This window comes from Aegilops tauschii, chromosome 1 (genome assembly GCF_002575655.3).
Source record: "Aegilops tauschii subsp. strangulata cultivar AL8/78 chromosome 1, Aet v6.0, whole genome shotgun sequence".
Taxonomy (NCBI): Eukaryota; Viridiplantae; Streptophyta; class Magnoliopsida; order Poales; family Poaceae; genus Aegilops; species Aegilops tauschii.
In genome coordinates, this window is record NC_053035.3 from 9,361,611 (window position 1) to 9,378,395 (window position 16,785).

At 46.5% G+C, this 16,785-nt stretch overlaps 1 protein-coding gene across 1 annotated transcript; it reads left to right on the plus strand.

Annotated features, from left to right (window-relative positions):
- The first annotated feature begins 11,878 nt into the window (after positions 1–11,878).
- On the plus strand, positions 11,879–14,049 carry LOC109769631 (bax inhibitor 1-like). Its single transcript, XM_020328365.1, has 6 exons — positions 11,879–11,995; positions 12,182–12,325; positions 12,849–12,940; positions 13,508–13,718; positions 13,806–13,961; positions 13,996–14,049. The coding sequence occupies exons 1-6, from the start codon at positions 11,879–11,881 to the stop codon at positions 14,047–14,049; spliced, it is 774 nt and encodes a 257-aa protein (XP_020183954.1).
- The last annotated feature ends 2,736 nt before the right edge of the window (positions 14,050–16,785 follow it).

A 16,785-nucleotide genomic window follows, 5' to 3' on the forward strand; every position in this document is an offset into this window, starting at 1 on the left:
GTCAGACTTGTTATACACTTCGGCAGTACTTTATTTGAACTAAACACGACGGGCAACGACATAAGGGAAAACGAATCGTTTTTTTCACTTACAGATGGCATTGGTGGGTAATTTTCGCTAACTTCAAGGGTAATTTAGATGACGTACGACCAGAAGCAATATCTGCTTTATTATTAGGGAAAGATATAGATATAGATATAGATTTGTAAGTCAAAAGACCCTTGCCAGCAACAAGATGGCTTACCCTGTCAAAAGGAAAAAGGAAAAACAAGGGCTGGCCAGAACGAAACACTGATAATTTGCAAATTAAACAAGATTTCATGAAAAGCATGAAGTCATCATGCCGTATGCCAAGGATATAACAGACACATTTAACATGATGAACACTAAACATCCTCGCAAGAAGATGCATTGTACATCTCATGATCTTATTGGAAGTATTAAATATTGAAACACAAGTAACGTTTGACATCTACTCGTACTGGCTGTGATATCCAATTATTGAAGGCAACGTCAAAACTCCACGGCAGGCTTTTGAGATGCATCTCCTTGGCTTAACTAGTTAAGCGTCACGGACTCTTTCAACTTCGGTGTTATTCTTGCTGCATAGATCATGGAATCCAGTGGTGCATCGTCCCATGGCATCGTCGCTACCGCCAGCAACTGATGAATAAAATAATTTAATTAGGTGATACATGCGAATAAGTCGTTATTGGGTTAATTATCCTTTTGCCCTTAGTGGTGTCCGTGTGCTCAGTTTTGCCCTCAGACGCGAATTGTGCTCAGTTTTCCCCCTAGTCCGTGCGCACCGACTCGTTCCGTGAACTCTGCCGTCTCCGTCAGGTTAACGTTTTGACTCGACCCTTACAGCTGGGACCAGGCGGCAGAGACGGCCAATTCTATTCAGACCGTTGCACGCGTGGCTTGTGGGACCCAGCAGAGAGCCATTCCGGGTGTGCTATATAAGCGGGCGACACACAGCGGCGGTGACCACGGCGACAGAGAGCACAACGGTGACCATGGCGAGAGAGAGAGAGCACGACGGTGACCACGGCGAGAGAGAGAGAGAGAGAGAGAGCACGACGGTGGGAAGCTAGCTGTGGAGGGCGCGGCGGCGTTGAGATCCCCTTCGGCTCCGAGCTCCATGTCTTCCTCAAGCTCCCGCGCCACCTTGCGGATGCAGAGCCGGGCGCGTGTGGACAAGCCTATCTTCGTCTGTCCGCGGTGCCGGGCGGGCGTTGTTCGGAGGGTTTCTCACGCACCTATTTTCGAGCCGGGCGCGTGTGGACATGCCTATTTTCGAGTAGATCATTTTTCATATAAAAAACTTTTTCATCCGAGTTCGTATGCAAAAGTTATGCCCATTTTAAGAAATTCCAGAGAGATTTTCCAAATAAAGTCGAAATTCATATTTGTTAATTTTCCCAACAACTAGACCACATATCACATGAGAACCTTATTTTATTTTATTTTTTTGACATTTCCATCATTTTCTTTTGGTTTTTCTAAAACTGAAAAGGCGGTCCAGGGGGGAGTTTGATGGGCCGTTTAGTACCGGTTGGTCTGGCCAACCGCGACTAAAGGACTAACCTTTAGTCCCGGTTGGTCTGGCCAACTGCGACTAAAGGACTAACCTTCGTCAGACTTGTGATACACTTCGGCAGTACTTTATTTAAACTATACACGACGGGCAACGACATAAGGGAAAACGAATCGTTTTTTTCACTTACAGATGGCATTGGTGGGTAATTTTCGCTAACTTCAAGGGTAATTTAGATGACGTACGACCAGAAGCAATATCTGCTTTATTATTAGGGAAAGATATAGATATAGATATAGATTTGTAAGTCAAAAGACCCTTGCCAGCAACAAGATGGCTTACCCTGTCAAAAGGAAAAAGGAAAAACAAGGGCTGGCCAGAACGAAACACTGATAATTTGCAAATTAAACAAGATTTCATGAAAAGCATGAAGTCATCATGCCGTATGCCAAGGATATAACAGACACATTTAACATGATGAACACTAAACATCCTCGCAGGAAGATGCATTGTACATCTCATGATCTTATTGGAAGTATTAAATATTGAAACACAAGTAACGTTTGACATCTACTCGTACTGGCTGTGATATCCAATTATTGAAGGCAACGTCAAAACTCCATGGCAGGCTTTTGAGATGCATCTCCTTGGCTTAACTAGTTAAGCGTCACGGACTCTTTCAACTTCGGTGTTATTCTTGCTGCATAGATCATGGAATCCAGTGGTGCATCGTCCCATGGCATCGTCGCTACCGCCAGCAACTGATGAATAAAATAATTTAATTAGGTGATACATGCGAATAAGTAGTTATTGGGTTAATTATCCTTTTGCCCTTAGTGGTGTCCGTGTGCTCAGTTTTGCCCTCAGATTCGAATTGTGCTCAGTTTTCCCCCTAGTCCGTGCGCACCGACTCGTTCCGTGAACTCTGCCGTCTCCGTCAGGTTAACGTTTTGACTCGACCCTTACAGCTGGGACCAGGCGGCAGAGACGGCCAATTCTATTCAGACCGTTGCACGCGTGGCTTGTGGGACCCAGCAGAGAGACGTTGAGCAGAGAGCCGTTGCGGGTGTGCTATATAAGCGGGCGACACACAGCGGCGGTGACCACGGCGACAGAGAGCACAACGGTGACCATGGCGAGAGAGAGAGAGCACGACGGTGACCACGGCGAGAGAGAGAGAGGGAGAGAGAGCACGACGGTGGGAAGCTAGCTGTGGAGGGCGCGGCGGCGTTGAGATCCCCTTCGGCTCCGAGCTCCATGTCTTCCTCAAGCTCCCGCGCCACCTTGCGGATGCAGAGCCGGGCGCGTGTGGACAAGCCTATCTTCGTCTGTCCGCGGTGCCGGGCGGGCGTTGTTCGGAGGGTTTCTCACGCACCTATTTTCGAGCCGGGCGCGTGTGGACATGCCTATTTTCGAGTAGATGATTTTTCATATAAAAAACTTTTTCATCCGAGTTCGTATGCAAAAGTTATGCCCATTTTAAGAAATTCCAGAGAGATTTTCCAAATAAAGTCGAAATTCATATTTGTTAATTTTCCCAACAACTAGACCACATATCACATGAGAAACTTATTTTATTTTACTTTTTTGACATTTCCATCATTTTCTTTTGGTTTTTCTAAAACTGAAAAGGCGGTCCAGGGGGGAGTTTGATGGGCCGTTTAGTACCGGTTGGTCTGGCCAACCGCGACTAAAGGACTAACCTTCGTCAGACTTGTGATACACTTCGGCAGTACTTTATTTAAACTAAACACGACGGGCAACGACATAAGGGAAAACGAATCGTTTTTTTCACTTACAGATGGCATTGGTGGGTAATTTTCGCTAACTTCAAGGGTAATTTAGATGACGTACGACCAGAAGCAATATCTGCTTTATTATTAGGGAAAGATATAGATATAGATATAGATTTGTAAGTTAAAAGACCCTTGCCAGCAACAAGATGGCTTACCCTGTCAAAAGGAAAAAGGAAAAACAAGGCCTGGCCAGAACGAAACACTGATAATTTGCAAATTAAACAAGATTTCATGAAAAGCATGAAGTCATCATGCCGTATGCCAAGGATATAACAGACACATTTAACATGATGAACACTAAACATCCTCGCAGGAAGATGCATTGTACATCTCATGATCTTATTGGAAGTATTAAATATTGAAACACAAGTAACGTTTGACATCTACTCGTACTGGCTGTGATATCCAATTATTGAAGGCAACATCAAAACTCCATGGCAGGCTTTTGAGATGCATCTCCTTGGCTTAACTAGTTAAGCGTCACGGACTCTTGCAACTTCGGTGTTATTCTTGCTGCATAGATCATGGAATCCAGTGGTGCATCGTCCCATGGCATCGTCGCTACCGCCAGCAACTGATGAATAAAATAATTTAATTAGGTGATACATGCGAATAAGTAGTTATTGGGTTAATTATCCTCTTGCCCTCAGTGGTGTCCGTGTGCTCAGTTTTGCCCTCAGATGCGAATTGTGCTCAGTTTCCCCCCTAGTCCGTGCGCACCGACTCGTTCCGTGAACTCTGCCGTCTCCGTCAGGTTAACGTTTTGACTCGACCCTTACAGGTGGGACCAGGCGGCAGAGACGGCCAATTCTATTCAGACCGTTGCACGCGTGGCTTGTGGGACCCAGCAGAGAGACGTTGAGCAGAGAGCCGTTGCGGGTGTGCTATATAAGCGGGCGACACACAGCGGCGGTGACCACGGCGACAGAGAGCACAACGGTGACCATGGCGAGAGAGAGAGCACGACGGTGACCACGGCGAGAGAGAGAGAGAGAGAGCACGACGGTGGGAAGCTAGCTGTGGAGGGCGCGGCGGCGTTGAGATCCCCTTCGGCTCCGAGCTCCATGTCTTCCTCAAGCTCCCGCGCCACCTTGCGGATGCAGAGCCGGGCGCGTGTGGACATGCCTATCTTCGTCTGTCCGCGGTGCCGGGCGGGCGTTGTTCGGAGGGTTTCTCACGCACCTATTTTCGAGCCGGGCGCGTGTGGACATGCCTATTTTCGAGTAGATGATTTTTCATATAAAAAACATTTTCATCCGAGTTCGTATGCAAAAGTTATGCCCATTTTAAGAAATTCCAGAGAGATTTTCCAAATAAAGTCGAAATTCATATTTGTTAATTTTCCCAACAACTAGACCACATATCACATGAGAAACTTATTTTATTTTATTTTTTTGACATTTCCATCATTTTCTTTTGGTTTTTCTAAAACTGAAAAGGCGGTCCACGGGGGGGGGGGGGGGGGGGGGAGTTTGATGTGCCCTTTAGTACCGGTTGGTCTGGCCAACCGCGACTAAAGGACTAACCTTTAGTCCCGGTTGGTCTGGCCAACCGCGACTAAAGGACTAACCTTTAGTCCCGGTTGGTCTGGCCAACCGCGACTAAAGGCCTTCGGGCCAGCCTGAGGACCTTTAGTCCCGGTTGGCCAGGCCAACCGGGACTAAAGCCCCTCCCGTCCGCCAGCTGTCGACCGAGCGCGCTGGACCCAGATAGTTGGTCGCGGGTCTCCTCCCGAACCGCGACTAAAGACCCCTTTGGTCGCGGTTCGATTATTTTGGAGACTAATGGAGGCGTATGGAAGCCTCTTTTTCTGCTAGTGCACTCATCCATCAGTTAACAAAAAATGTCTATTCCTAATTCATAATAACAATGAGGTTGGACTTGAAAGAAAAGTAAATGCAGCAAAACAAGGACGCGAGGTTAGCAGCCTCACATTGCAGAAGAAATGAAATGAATCCCACTGGATATGTGGCCGTCGCTTGAGCTATCCCAGACTTGGAGACGCCGTCTTGTCGTTGCTGGTGGTGAACACCCTCCTCCCTGCCCCAGCAAGCTCTTCTGTGTGCCCCGGATCCGGCTGCCAGCAAATCGAGCTCCAGCTTGTTCCCCTCGCCTCCTTCTACGGCTGGGACGATGGGGAGGAGGCCTCACCGCGCCAAAGCAGGATTCGCAGCGCCACACGTCGAGCCTGCTGGTTGTGGGCCTCGCCGAACTCCCCGACGAGCGTGCTGGTGGTGAGGCGCCGCCTCTCCGCTGCACGCCGCCCTTCTCCATCCAGCCTGCTGCTGCTCGCCGCACTCCTCAACGAGCGTGCTGATGCTAACGCCGAGCTCGTCCGGCAAGCCTCCGCTTCTCCCCCGCCTCTTCTCCCAACGCGTCGGCGGCCTCCGGCCTGATTTCGGCCAGGTCCGGCCCCTGCACCACCGGTGGAACTTCTCCCCGCCGCTGCCCGCCTCATCTCCGTCGCGTCACGACTCCGGCGAGGACAGATCAGCCCACCTCGTCGCCGGCGCGCCGTGTCCCGATGCTGGGTCCGGGAGGAGCTCCTCCCTGCTGTCGCCCGCCTTGTCTTCGGCCCGCCGCGACTCCGACGAGGACAGAGGAGCCAGCTCGCCTCCACGCCGGAGCTCCTGAGCGCCGCCGCTTGGCCACCTGCAGGTCGCCATCCCAGGTGCCGTCGGTGAGCTGCCGCCTCACCTCTCTCTTCCTCCCATCCATTCCTTGTCTAGTTGCTTGCGTTGAGTCTCGAGTGGATAAGGTGTGGGGCGAAGGGAGGGGGGAGTGACTGCATCGTTCGGTCGCTCGTGTAGGAAACCCGAACGAGCGAGAAAAATGACGTGGCAGAGTTCTGTTCCAAGATTCGTGCGCGAAAAACGGAGGGTGGATTCGGCGTTCGGGGCGAGAATCACAAAAACCGCACGTTCGGCACGTATCGATTCCGCAATAAAATCCCTGAATCTCGATCCTGTTGTCGTTGGATGGATGGACTCCGGCCGGTATAATTCGTCTGCAATTTTGTTAATTATAGCCGGCCGACTGGTAGAGTGATGTGCTAAGTGGAGTGGTAATGATCCGTCTATTTGTGTGGGCAAGTTCATCCACTGACGACAAGCAAGATTTACCAATTAAATTAGCAGTAAAAAGATGCTCTCCCATCGTATCCTGCACTGAAACTCGCGGCCACCCAATTTATTCCGCACTAGTATCAGGCCCATGACCTTGAAGCCGGCCAAATGCAGCACTGCTAGGAGAAACCAGCCCGATTGGAGTAGTAAGCATTCATTATCCAACCAGCTAATATATACACAAATACTGCTGTTTCCTCGAGTCTGCTACATGTAGTATGTTTTTACTGAATTTCCATCGCTCAAGACGTGCTTGTAAGATGAATAAGGACACGGACGAGCTTCGCGCCGCCGATAGAGGACCGTCCCAGCATAGGCAGGTCGGAAGGTGACTAGTGCAGCAGGACCTGCCGTTGCATCCCAGGCCCATGGACGCAGTCTACCTCCTCGTGCTTCACACTACCCCTGTTGATGGATGGATTCGATAATCTGTATGACATACCACTCTCCCTCCATGGCTGGATCAACCCTTTCAAACGTCTTGTATCGGAAACACCTGGCTTGATTGTTTTACTCCCACATCTCATATCAATTAACTGTTTGTTCATCGAATAAGTGTTTTGAGACTAGTAATAATTACTGTATCAGAATATCTAGCTGCTTGTCCGTGACTACTTGCTTCCATCTAGTATAGCTAGCTATAGCTAGCTGACTTGTTATTACTATATGTTAGTGGAGGAAGTAACATGTACACTTTGACATGGACTTATATATATCCACCAGCCAAATGCTTCTAGCTAGATCATCCGATAGCTATGTGTTTAGTCATGACTCATGAGTATATCACTGCACACCTAATTAAGTACATGCAATCTTGTTCATGGTGTACACACACACACACACACACACACACACACAAAGAGCACTGTGGACTCCGCCAATGAGTGGCAGCATGGCACCATCAAGAACACCATCAAAAGGGAAATGCATAGCACAGACCGCACCCTAGGTACCAATGTCACCAAACCACCGACCACTACTATAGATCCGAATAGAACTAACCGCTCATCACGGACCATCTATGTGACCATGCGTCAGTGATGATACTTAGCACTGACCCTACACTTCGGTGGCGTCGGTGATAATGATTTTTTTTGGGCTTGGATGGATATTTATCACAAAGCGGACTAAAACATGGCGGTCTGTGATAATATGTTTTGATGACAAAATGGGGCGGAATTATCACTGAAGGTCTTTGTAGCCGATTCAAATATGACCCTTCGGGTTTCCCGCCAGACAGTGTCTGTTTGTACGCGGCCTGTTATAATCAATCGCCCACTGCCCATCCACATTCCAAACCCTCACTGCCCGCCTCGGACAGTTTCTCCCGTCGTCCGTCGTTCCTGGCCACCTGTATGCCTTCCTCGTGTACCTCCACTCTGTCCAGGTGCAGACCCATCGCTCAGAAAGAGTCCGACGGTGCAGCCGGCACCGTTCGCCACGAAGATGCAGATCGGCAGTCGACTTCACCACCACCCGATGCCGTCGCGCCTTTGCTTCCTTCGTTGACACTGCCTTTCTGTCGCGTCATCGGTGGCGACGAGTGGGCTCTAATCTATCCGGCAATTGCATTCCATCGATCGGTCGGTCGTCTGATATCCTCCACATGTGTGCGTTGTCGTAGACCAACCATGTGATTCCTAATACTTTTGGTCATGGCGGTGTCCACGATGATGAGCTCTATTCCTTTGTTTTAGTGTTGAAATTTGAAGTTTGCTATGCATCTTATGAATGTGCATTATTAATGTGGCATAAACTTGTATGTTATTTTATTATGCATATTAGTATTCTATTTGTGTACATTAAGACTAGATATCTAGGTAGGTTTTATTTGTATCGCTGATGATATTGAAAAAAAAACTAAAAATACATGTCTTAGTAAAATTTTCCATAAGATAAAAAGCAACATGATTTCCTAGAAAATAATTTCCACAAATAATTCAACTCCTATCTTTCATATGACCCCTCTTTGTCCAGATTCTTTAGTTGTATAACTATGTAAAGACACGGTCTTCGGGACCAAAGAATTTGTTTGGAGAGAGTTTGTACCGCTCATGGGAAAGGAGTAGTCTCGTTCGCGGGAAAGGAGTAGTTGATCTGAGTTATACTCTTGTGAAATCTGTGTGAAAAAATAAGTAGCATATGATATTGTGTGGGTAATATCTGAGATAAGCCATACCAACTTTGTATTGTATTATTTTTCCATCTTCACATCAATACTACACTGTAGGCTTGATCAGTGATGAAATTTCTAACGTTAGCAACTAAGAATGTGCCTTGCTTTCGATGCAAGTGGTCAATATAGTCACGTCAATTCTTTAGCTCAAACATTTATATGTAGGCACCCATTTTTACTATTACCTACTATGTGTATGGTATCAAGTATAGAAAATGAACTTTGTGCAAACAGGGTTAAGCAAGGTTGCTGTTGTGACCTTCTAGTGTAGTACACAAATCACTTTTTCCGTATGAGTATTTCGTCCAGTGCAATTAAAATGTTACACAGGGGGCGTTATCCTATTTTTGCGTGTGGTACGTCTCAAACGTATCTATATTTTTTTTGTTTCATGCCATATTTACATTAAATTAGCATACTTTTGGCACCTATTTAAAATATTTTTTTATTAATTTTCTATACTAAACTAAATACAGTGTCCAGTGTCGGTTGTTGTTATCTATTGTTTTTGGACTTTGTAGAAAAATAAATTTTATCAGGCTTAAAAAATCCAGAAAACAATCGGCGCAAGTTGCAAGTCCAGAAGGTTCCAGCAACAACTGACATGGCACGGGGGCAACCCAAGTGGCTCAAGCGCAACCCCTATGCCCATGCCTTTGCCCTGTGGCCCCTAGGACTCCGTTTCACCACCTCTCACTTTATGATCGGATTTATTCATTAATTCTCTTGAGAACAATTTGGTACAAGCTTGCAGCCACGTAGGCTGATGTTTGCACCGACGCCAGTTGGCTCCACAGTGCTATGGGTAAGCATCTTATAGGAGTTGCGGTGTGCCTTGCAGGGTTGTGTTGCAGTTTGCAACAATGACTAACATTTGCAGCATTGACTGACGTCCAACCTCGTAGCATCACGCTTTAACTTGCGGCGACATCGCGGGCATTGCAATGTCTCATACCAGCTTGCAGCACGTCGGCCGATCTTTGCGACCGTGTCAGTCTGTCTTGCAGCGGCGTGGGTAAGGGTCTTACAGAATTTCATGGCGGGTTGACATTACTCCCCTTGGGAGTCGCAGCGTATGCTCCAACCGCCCGTGTCACCCTAACATATGTCGAACACACACGGGCCAAATGGCACCGGAATTGAACCATCTACCTGGGCGTGAAGCCGTCCTCGCCAACAACCTGCCCCGTTCACCGAGCAGCACGAGTTTCCCATCGCCCCATGCCGGAGTAGGGATCCCGGACGAAAAACGAGGAGCCTCTGTGGGTGCAGATCGGCGACGAACTTGCACGTGATGTGCGTGTTGTACGCCATCCATCGGGTGCATATATATGTGACTAACGGCTTGCAAGTTACCAGTCTGTGTGGATTGTACAGGGATCGTGTAGGAAAGAATCGTACGCACATGCTTTTCGGAGAGGAAAAGAACATATGCGCCGAGCAATCGCTGCCGTTGGCATCGGGGAGTGCGCGCGTAGTAGAGAGCGAAGCATGCAGCACCGGATTGCTCACATGGTGGACACGTGTTTGGCTGGGGAGGCGGCTGATGCGTGTGCGTTATCAGCCGTTTTTCTGAAGAAAACATATTGAAAGGAAGACATGCTGTACTCCGTATCAGATCGCGCAACCCAGGGACACTTCCTCCGATATATACCACGGCGATTCCTCCCTGGGTTCTGTTGGAGTTGACAACGATTTAGGAGTCATGCCCGATTCAAGATGGCAATGAGGCCCCGAAACCCGTGTCCCCATGGGTTTTTACCCTATTAGGGGACGGGGATGGCCATCTTTTCATCCCCGTGGGGCTGTTGTTGGGAACATTATACAACCCAACACGTTTCGTGGGTTTTACACCTGTTTCGGTAGTCCCCGAACCCGAAACCCGGCAATACCCGCGAAATTACATTTTTTTTACCACCCTAGTCATCTTACCCCCGAAATCTTAGAGGCCTTGATGTGTTCACTAGATTGGATAAGAAACAAATATAAAGGTGTGTCTTTCTTTACATATCATCATAAAGTTTATCATTATCTTGCTGCAATGTTTCATAAGATGTTCATTACTACTTATTTGATTCTCATAGATGCTGACAATGAATAAGGACAAAGCTTTTGGAGTTGTCTTCAAGACATTTAAGAGGGAATGTAGGTGAAGTACAGGTACTTGCAAATTTCATATACTAATCTGTATATTCTTCTCATGTTTAACTTTAGCTTGAGCGAATTTTGATCTTCCCTAAGACTTGGCACTTTGATTTGGCATTGGAAGATTTGAAGATGGTCGTTTGGAGGCTTGGAGATGTGAAAGATGTCATGATGATTCCAACTTTAAAGTGATTTGTGAACTATAAGTTCTATTTCAGAACTTATATAGCTGTTGAACTATCTACTATTGTTTTTTGTTGAAATTTACTCAAGTTATGCTGCTGAAATGTGCTTGTTTTGCTGCTGAAATGTTATTCTTTGTCGCCATTATGTTTGTTTAAATATTTTGATTTTATCGTGGGTTCCCCGTGGGTTCTCCGAAACCCGATGGGTTTAGGGGACGGGCAGAAAACTAGCCCCGCACACGGTGATGGGCGGGGACGGGTTTACAATTTTCTCGTGGGGATGGGTTTGGGAAGGCAAAACCTGATGGGTTTCGTCCCGTTGCCATCTTGATCCCCGATACGGAGTAGGAGTCATCACCGATTCGTATTTAGAGAAGGATAGAGCCGCTAGATTAGCTTCTTTATATATCTCTTGTCCTTAGTCTAGCGTGTGTCACGGCAGGTCGCAAACAGCGGCGAGATCGATCAAGACGACGGCAGGTTGATACGTACTACATGCGTTGCTAGCCTACTTGTGAATCCATCAACCTGACTGCTACCTAGCTTATTAGGCTTGTTTTGTTCGTGAGTGTTTGCTATACTTTGTCGACCGCCGGCTCAGAAGATAATCCAGATAGCTGCGTCGCTGCGTATTGCCGGAAACTACTCAACAACAGCGTCGTTGAGCTTGGGACCTGTGCCAATAGTTTCTGCGTCCTCCGATTCAACTCGAGGACGGCAGTCGGCACAGACGATGGGCGCAATCTACTCGACGTTGGAGGCGGCGGCAGCGGCGGCGACCGATTGGTGTTACCACTCCCTCAACAAGTTCCGCGAGATCTCTCCCGCCGTGAAGTCGCACCTCAACCTCGTACGCGCCAATAGTTTCTGCGTCCTCCGATTCGACTCGAGGACGGCAGTCGGCACAGACGATGGGCGCAATCTACTCGACGTTGGAGGCGGCGGCAGCGGCGGCGACCGATTGGTGTTACCACTCCCTCAACAAGTTCCGCGAGATCTCTCCCGCCGTGAAGTCGCACCTCAACCTCGTACGCCCCGCCCCCCCGCCCCTCCCATTCAACTCCTCTCGCAATCAGATTGAATATGGATATAGATGATTGCATTCCTTTTTTTAGTAAGGAGGAATGCCCCCAGCCTTTGCATCAGAGTGATGCATGCAGAATGGTTGCATATATACTTGCATTGCAGCGACTCGATTCTGCCTGTTTCTGCAGGTTTGCCTGACCCTATGTTCTGCCGTGGCATCGTCGGCTGCGGGTGCTTACCTGCACCTTGCCTTCAACATCGGTGGGATGCTGACATTGCTCGCATGCATGGGAAACATTGCCTTGTTGTCCTCCGTGCCAGTCTATGAGGAGGTTTGTCGAGCTTTCTTCTTCTGACCTTGATAACTGTCTTTTGGCAGCACGGATAGAAATTCAGGACCTCTTCAGATCAAAGGGATTTTGCCGGTGTATGAGAAGCATGAAGGATTTTTCTTTCTTTCTTTTGCTTTAGAGGTGTTCAGATCAAAGGAAGTTAAGCATGGTAATAGTTCTCATGAAAGAAATCTAACATAAAATGCCCGTTCATTTTGGCATATGCCGTAAGTGGGAGTTAAGGTGAGTATTAGCTGCTCCTTCCGTCCCATAATATAAGATCATTTTTAAGCTATATGTTAGATTCAAAAACGATCATATATTATGGGACCGGAGGGAGTACATGAGATCATTTGGTTTTGTGGTTGTAGCTGAATAAAAAAATGTAATTAAGTTTCAGCATAGCTCCATCATAAAGTGAATTAGAAGTGCTGTTTGCATGATGGCTAGTTTCCTGCCTTCACCTGGATATGTCAATGACATGATGCGCTGACTTTGTTGATGTGTATTTCCTTGTGAACAGAGGAAGAGGTTTGGGCTGCTGATGGCTGCCGCCCTCCTGCAAGGGGCAACTGTTTGCCCACTGATTGACCTTCCCATGGACTTCCACGCGAGGTAAAGACGATTTTTTTATTGCTATTCAAATGTCTTGGCACATTACAAATAGTTTAGGAGTAAACACTGCGGTTAGAAACCAAGTTGACCCTGGCGTTGGATGATATATGTCACGGGTTTGGGTCTTGAGTGCGCGATACATATTGTTTGTTAAAAACCTGCAATTCGGTTATTGGATATCTCGCGATTAGGTGTCTTTATCAGTCACTGAATGTTATTTGCGGAAGCATTAAATTAGTTACATGCTAAATTATGCTTTTGTATTAGTCTATGTTCTCTTGAGGCTCTCTCTTTCCTTCACTAAATCTCAACTGGGCTTTGATCCTTTGTTTGGGTTACCTGATATTGAACTTTGGGCTTGGTCAAGGACCCTTTGGCCCTTCAGATTTTTTAATGATGCTGAAGTTGTGTAACGATTCTGAGAAAATGATATGCAGATTTGTTGTGTGACGATGAAGTAACGATTGTTTTTTAATTCGGCTTGACTTTAGTTTGTTGCTTTTCATTGCTCTAATTTATGTTGTCTCACAGGGCTTCCATAATATGGTTGTTGCTCTGCGCAACCAGCATCCTTGTGACAGGGTTTGTTGGAATTGCCATTGCATTAGGGTGCTTTTCTTGGGTCATCATCATCACCAAGCGCAGTTTCACCAGCATTGCCAAGCGCAGTGAGTACATGTACCTCCGTGTTTTGCTCTCCTCTGACCTGTCGATCCTGCTCTTGCTGCAGTTGGCCACATGCATCTTTGTCCTCTTAACTGGCAGCTTCATGGTTGAGGTAGGATACATACTGTGAAGCCGCCACACAACATACATTATCCATCTTGGCTGAATGAACATGATACAAATGCTTCCGTACCTGCAGGTCTATGCTGGCATCTTGATCTTCGTGGGATACATGGTGTACGACATGCATCCGATCGTTGAGAGGGCACACCGCGGTGACATGGACTACATCGGACACGCGCTCACCCTCTTCACCGACATCACCGCCGTCCTTGACTGGATCTTTATCATCGTGGTGAGGATGGTGATATGTTCCGCTCCAACTCAAGAACGCAGGCGACAAGTCCGAGGACAAGAAGAGGAAGAGGAGAACGTTGCCTTGAGTTGCAGCCCAATAATGCATGCATGTCGGCAAGGAGTTGTGATTTTGCTGGACATACTTCTAGTGAGTTGTATTGAGCTGTTTTTTCAGTCCAACTGGAGAGCTGTTGGTATTCTTTGATAGGAGAACACACTGTACATGGCAGGTTACAGGGTTGAACAGAGGGGAGCGAGTAAATTAAGATACACGCGTACTCTCGCGACACAAGGTGCACAACACCCGCCAAGATCCATAGTTATAGATCATCGATACTAGGTCAATCAGCCCCCTGAAAGACCCTACGATTCAACTCCCACAAGAATTCCCAGAGTGTGGCCATAGCGATCTAGGTGGTTTGTCTGCACGTCATAAGTCTTGAAGAAGCTGGTGCGCCATTCCAGCCGCATCAACGAACTCACTTGAGCGCTGACATGATCCACATGCAAGGGAAGGGTAGGTCCATGCATACTCGCAATGTCCTTCTCACATGAAGAGGAGGAAAAGATGTAGTGGCTGAAAAGGTGGATGGGCATCTCGAGTTTCTTGCCACAAAGCGCACAAAAGTAGTTGTGTATGCCGTGTCGTTCCAGTCGATCCACCATCGAGAGACGACGATAGAGGAGCAACTAAACATAAAACGTCACCTACTGGGGGCATACCTTCCAAACAATACGGAGGGTTGATGGTGCGATTCCTCGAAACTGCTTTAGGCGAGGGTGAGTACCATCTGAATTGTTACAGGACGAGGCTGAACGCGAGTCCGCGAGCATGCAGGTTAACAAAATCGTAGAGCAAAGGCGAAGTGATTTGTCCATGAAGGTAGTGAGCCTAGGCGCCTTCATGGAAAGTATCCTTCAGGCTCAAATTCTTTCTAGGGGGAGAGCATGAAGCGCTGGCCAAACCTAGCATGTTATGGCGCACCACCCCAGGCATCAGACTAGTAATGCAGAGGGGCACCATTCCCCATGATATCTCAATAGCTTGCGAAGAATTTAATGTCAGCGGGAGAGCAAGGGGTTCCAGGATGGATGCGATGTCTAGATCATTGCACTGGATCGGAATCGCCAGACGCTTCGATAACAGATGCATGCAACATTAATGGCAAAAGCGAAGTTAAGCATGAAACTGACGATATCGACGTTGTGCAGAATCCATGCATCTAGCTATGTTATATGCCATCAATAACAGAACTGATGAAAACTAAGAGCTATAGACAAGTGCCATGTGCACCTCGTTTTTCGAGCTGACTTCAGTACACACTGAGCAAAGAGGGGTGCCATGTGGCACCACCATTACCGTCGGCCGTCATAGACCTTTGTGTAGCCGAGAACACTGAGTTTTTTTACAAAAAAGGCACTTGGCTTACGTCGCATATTGCCGAAATAGTGTAAGACGAGTCGTCGTTGCCAAGTATTTATTAACCTTAGATGAGTATTTATGATACTCAAAAACTTTAGTTTTCATGTAGTGGCTGCTCCATTTCCTTTAGATGTAGGACAGTCTTTAATGTAACAAAAATCGATGAAAGAAAACAATTATAGTTTTAGTACATGTATCTCCAAACCCTAATCAAACAAAAATATTGTTCACTGTACCCAAAATAACATGTTGGAATATCTTGGATACTAAACTAAGTAATCAACTATGAATCTAACAATTGGAAGGGTTTCTACTTGTCAAAAAAAATTACACTCTTATACAAAATGTTGGAAAAATCAACTTAAAAAAAAAAATGAGCAACTATAATGAGAGCAGATGGGAGCAAGTTTCACATGACACATTTCAATGAGACATAAGTGCGAAGTGAACTAAAACTCTAAGACGGTAACTGACAAAGAGTGCATGACATAAAAAAGAAATATATCCTTTATTAGTATTCACTAGTTAAATGCATATGCGTTGCTACAGGTGATAATGTAGGTAAATGACAAATAGATGTCTACATGACATAAATAAGTCCAACTAAACTTTAAGAGCGGCACCACTTTTGTTAGTCAATAGTCCAGTTTCACTCCCATGGCAACATTTTTCTGCCGCGCTTGACCTAGTGCCTCTCCTATTTGCGAACCACTATCTTTCTAGAGCGTAAGTTTCAAGTTATTTTAACTAACAAAAAGTTGGAAACAATTATCCCAACCACAAATTAAGAAGGTAAGATAATATCGGCAGTTTACAGTTTAGTAGGCATGTTATTCTATGTTCAGGTCAATTTACACCTACAATAATATGTTACAAAGCTAGCTTACATAATCTTAGTGCACGAAGATTGGAAAAGATGCACAAATTGCAATGAAGAGAAATAGAAACAACAACATTTTATAGAAGACAAGATAGATGGCGTTCAGCCTTTGTGTGAATAATGCAATAGTAAGAAGATAAAAACAAAACATATTATGATTCTCGAGAAAACACAAAAACACAAAATGCAAAAATATAATAAGCAAACATATGGGTTGCAATGAATAAGCAAACAACCACATTGGTAACCTTAATTTTGCAGCCATGAATATACTTCTAGGTCATTATGCTTATCCTGGATATTTACACACCAAATAAAAGAGACCTGCAACGTACATGAATGAGAGCCAGTCAGGCCACAAGATTGTTAGCAAGATTCATTAAATGCACGGTCTGCGGCTCGCGCCCGGCATGGCCAGCATCGTCTGGACATCACCTCAGCTATGGCGGCAGGAAACCCTAGCAGACTTGAGTAAAATGGCGAGGCAGGGTAGGCAAGGTTAGGAGAATCATGTAAGCA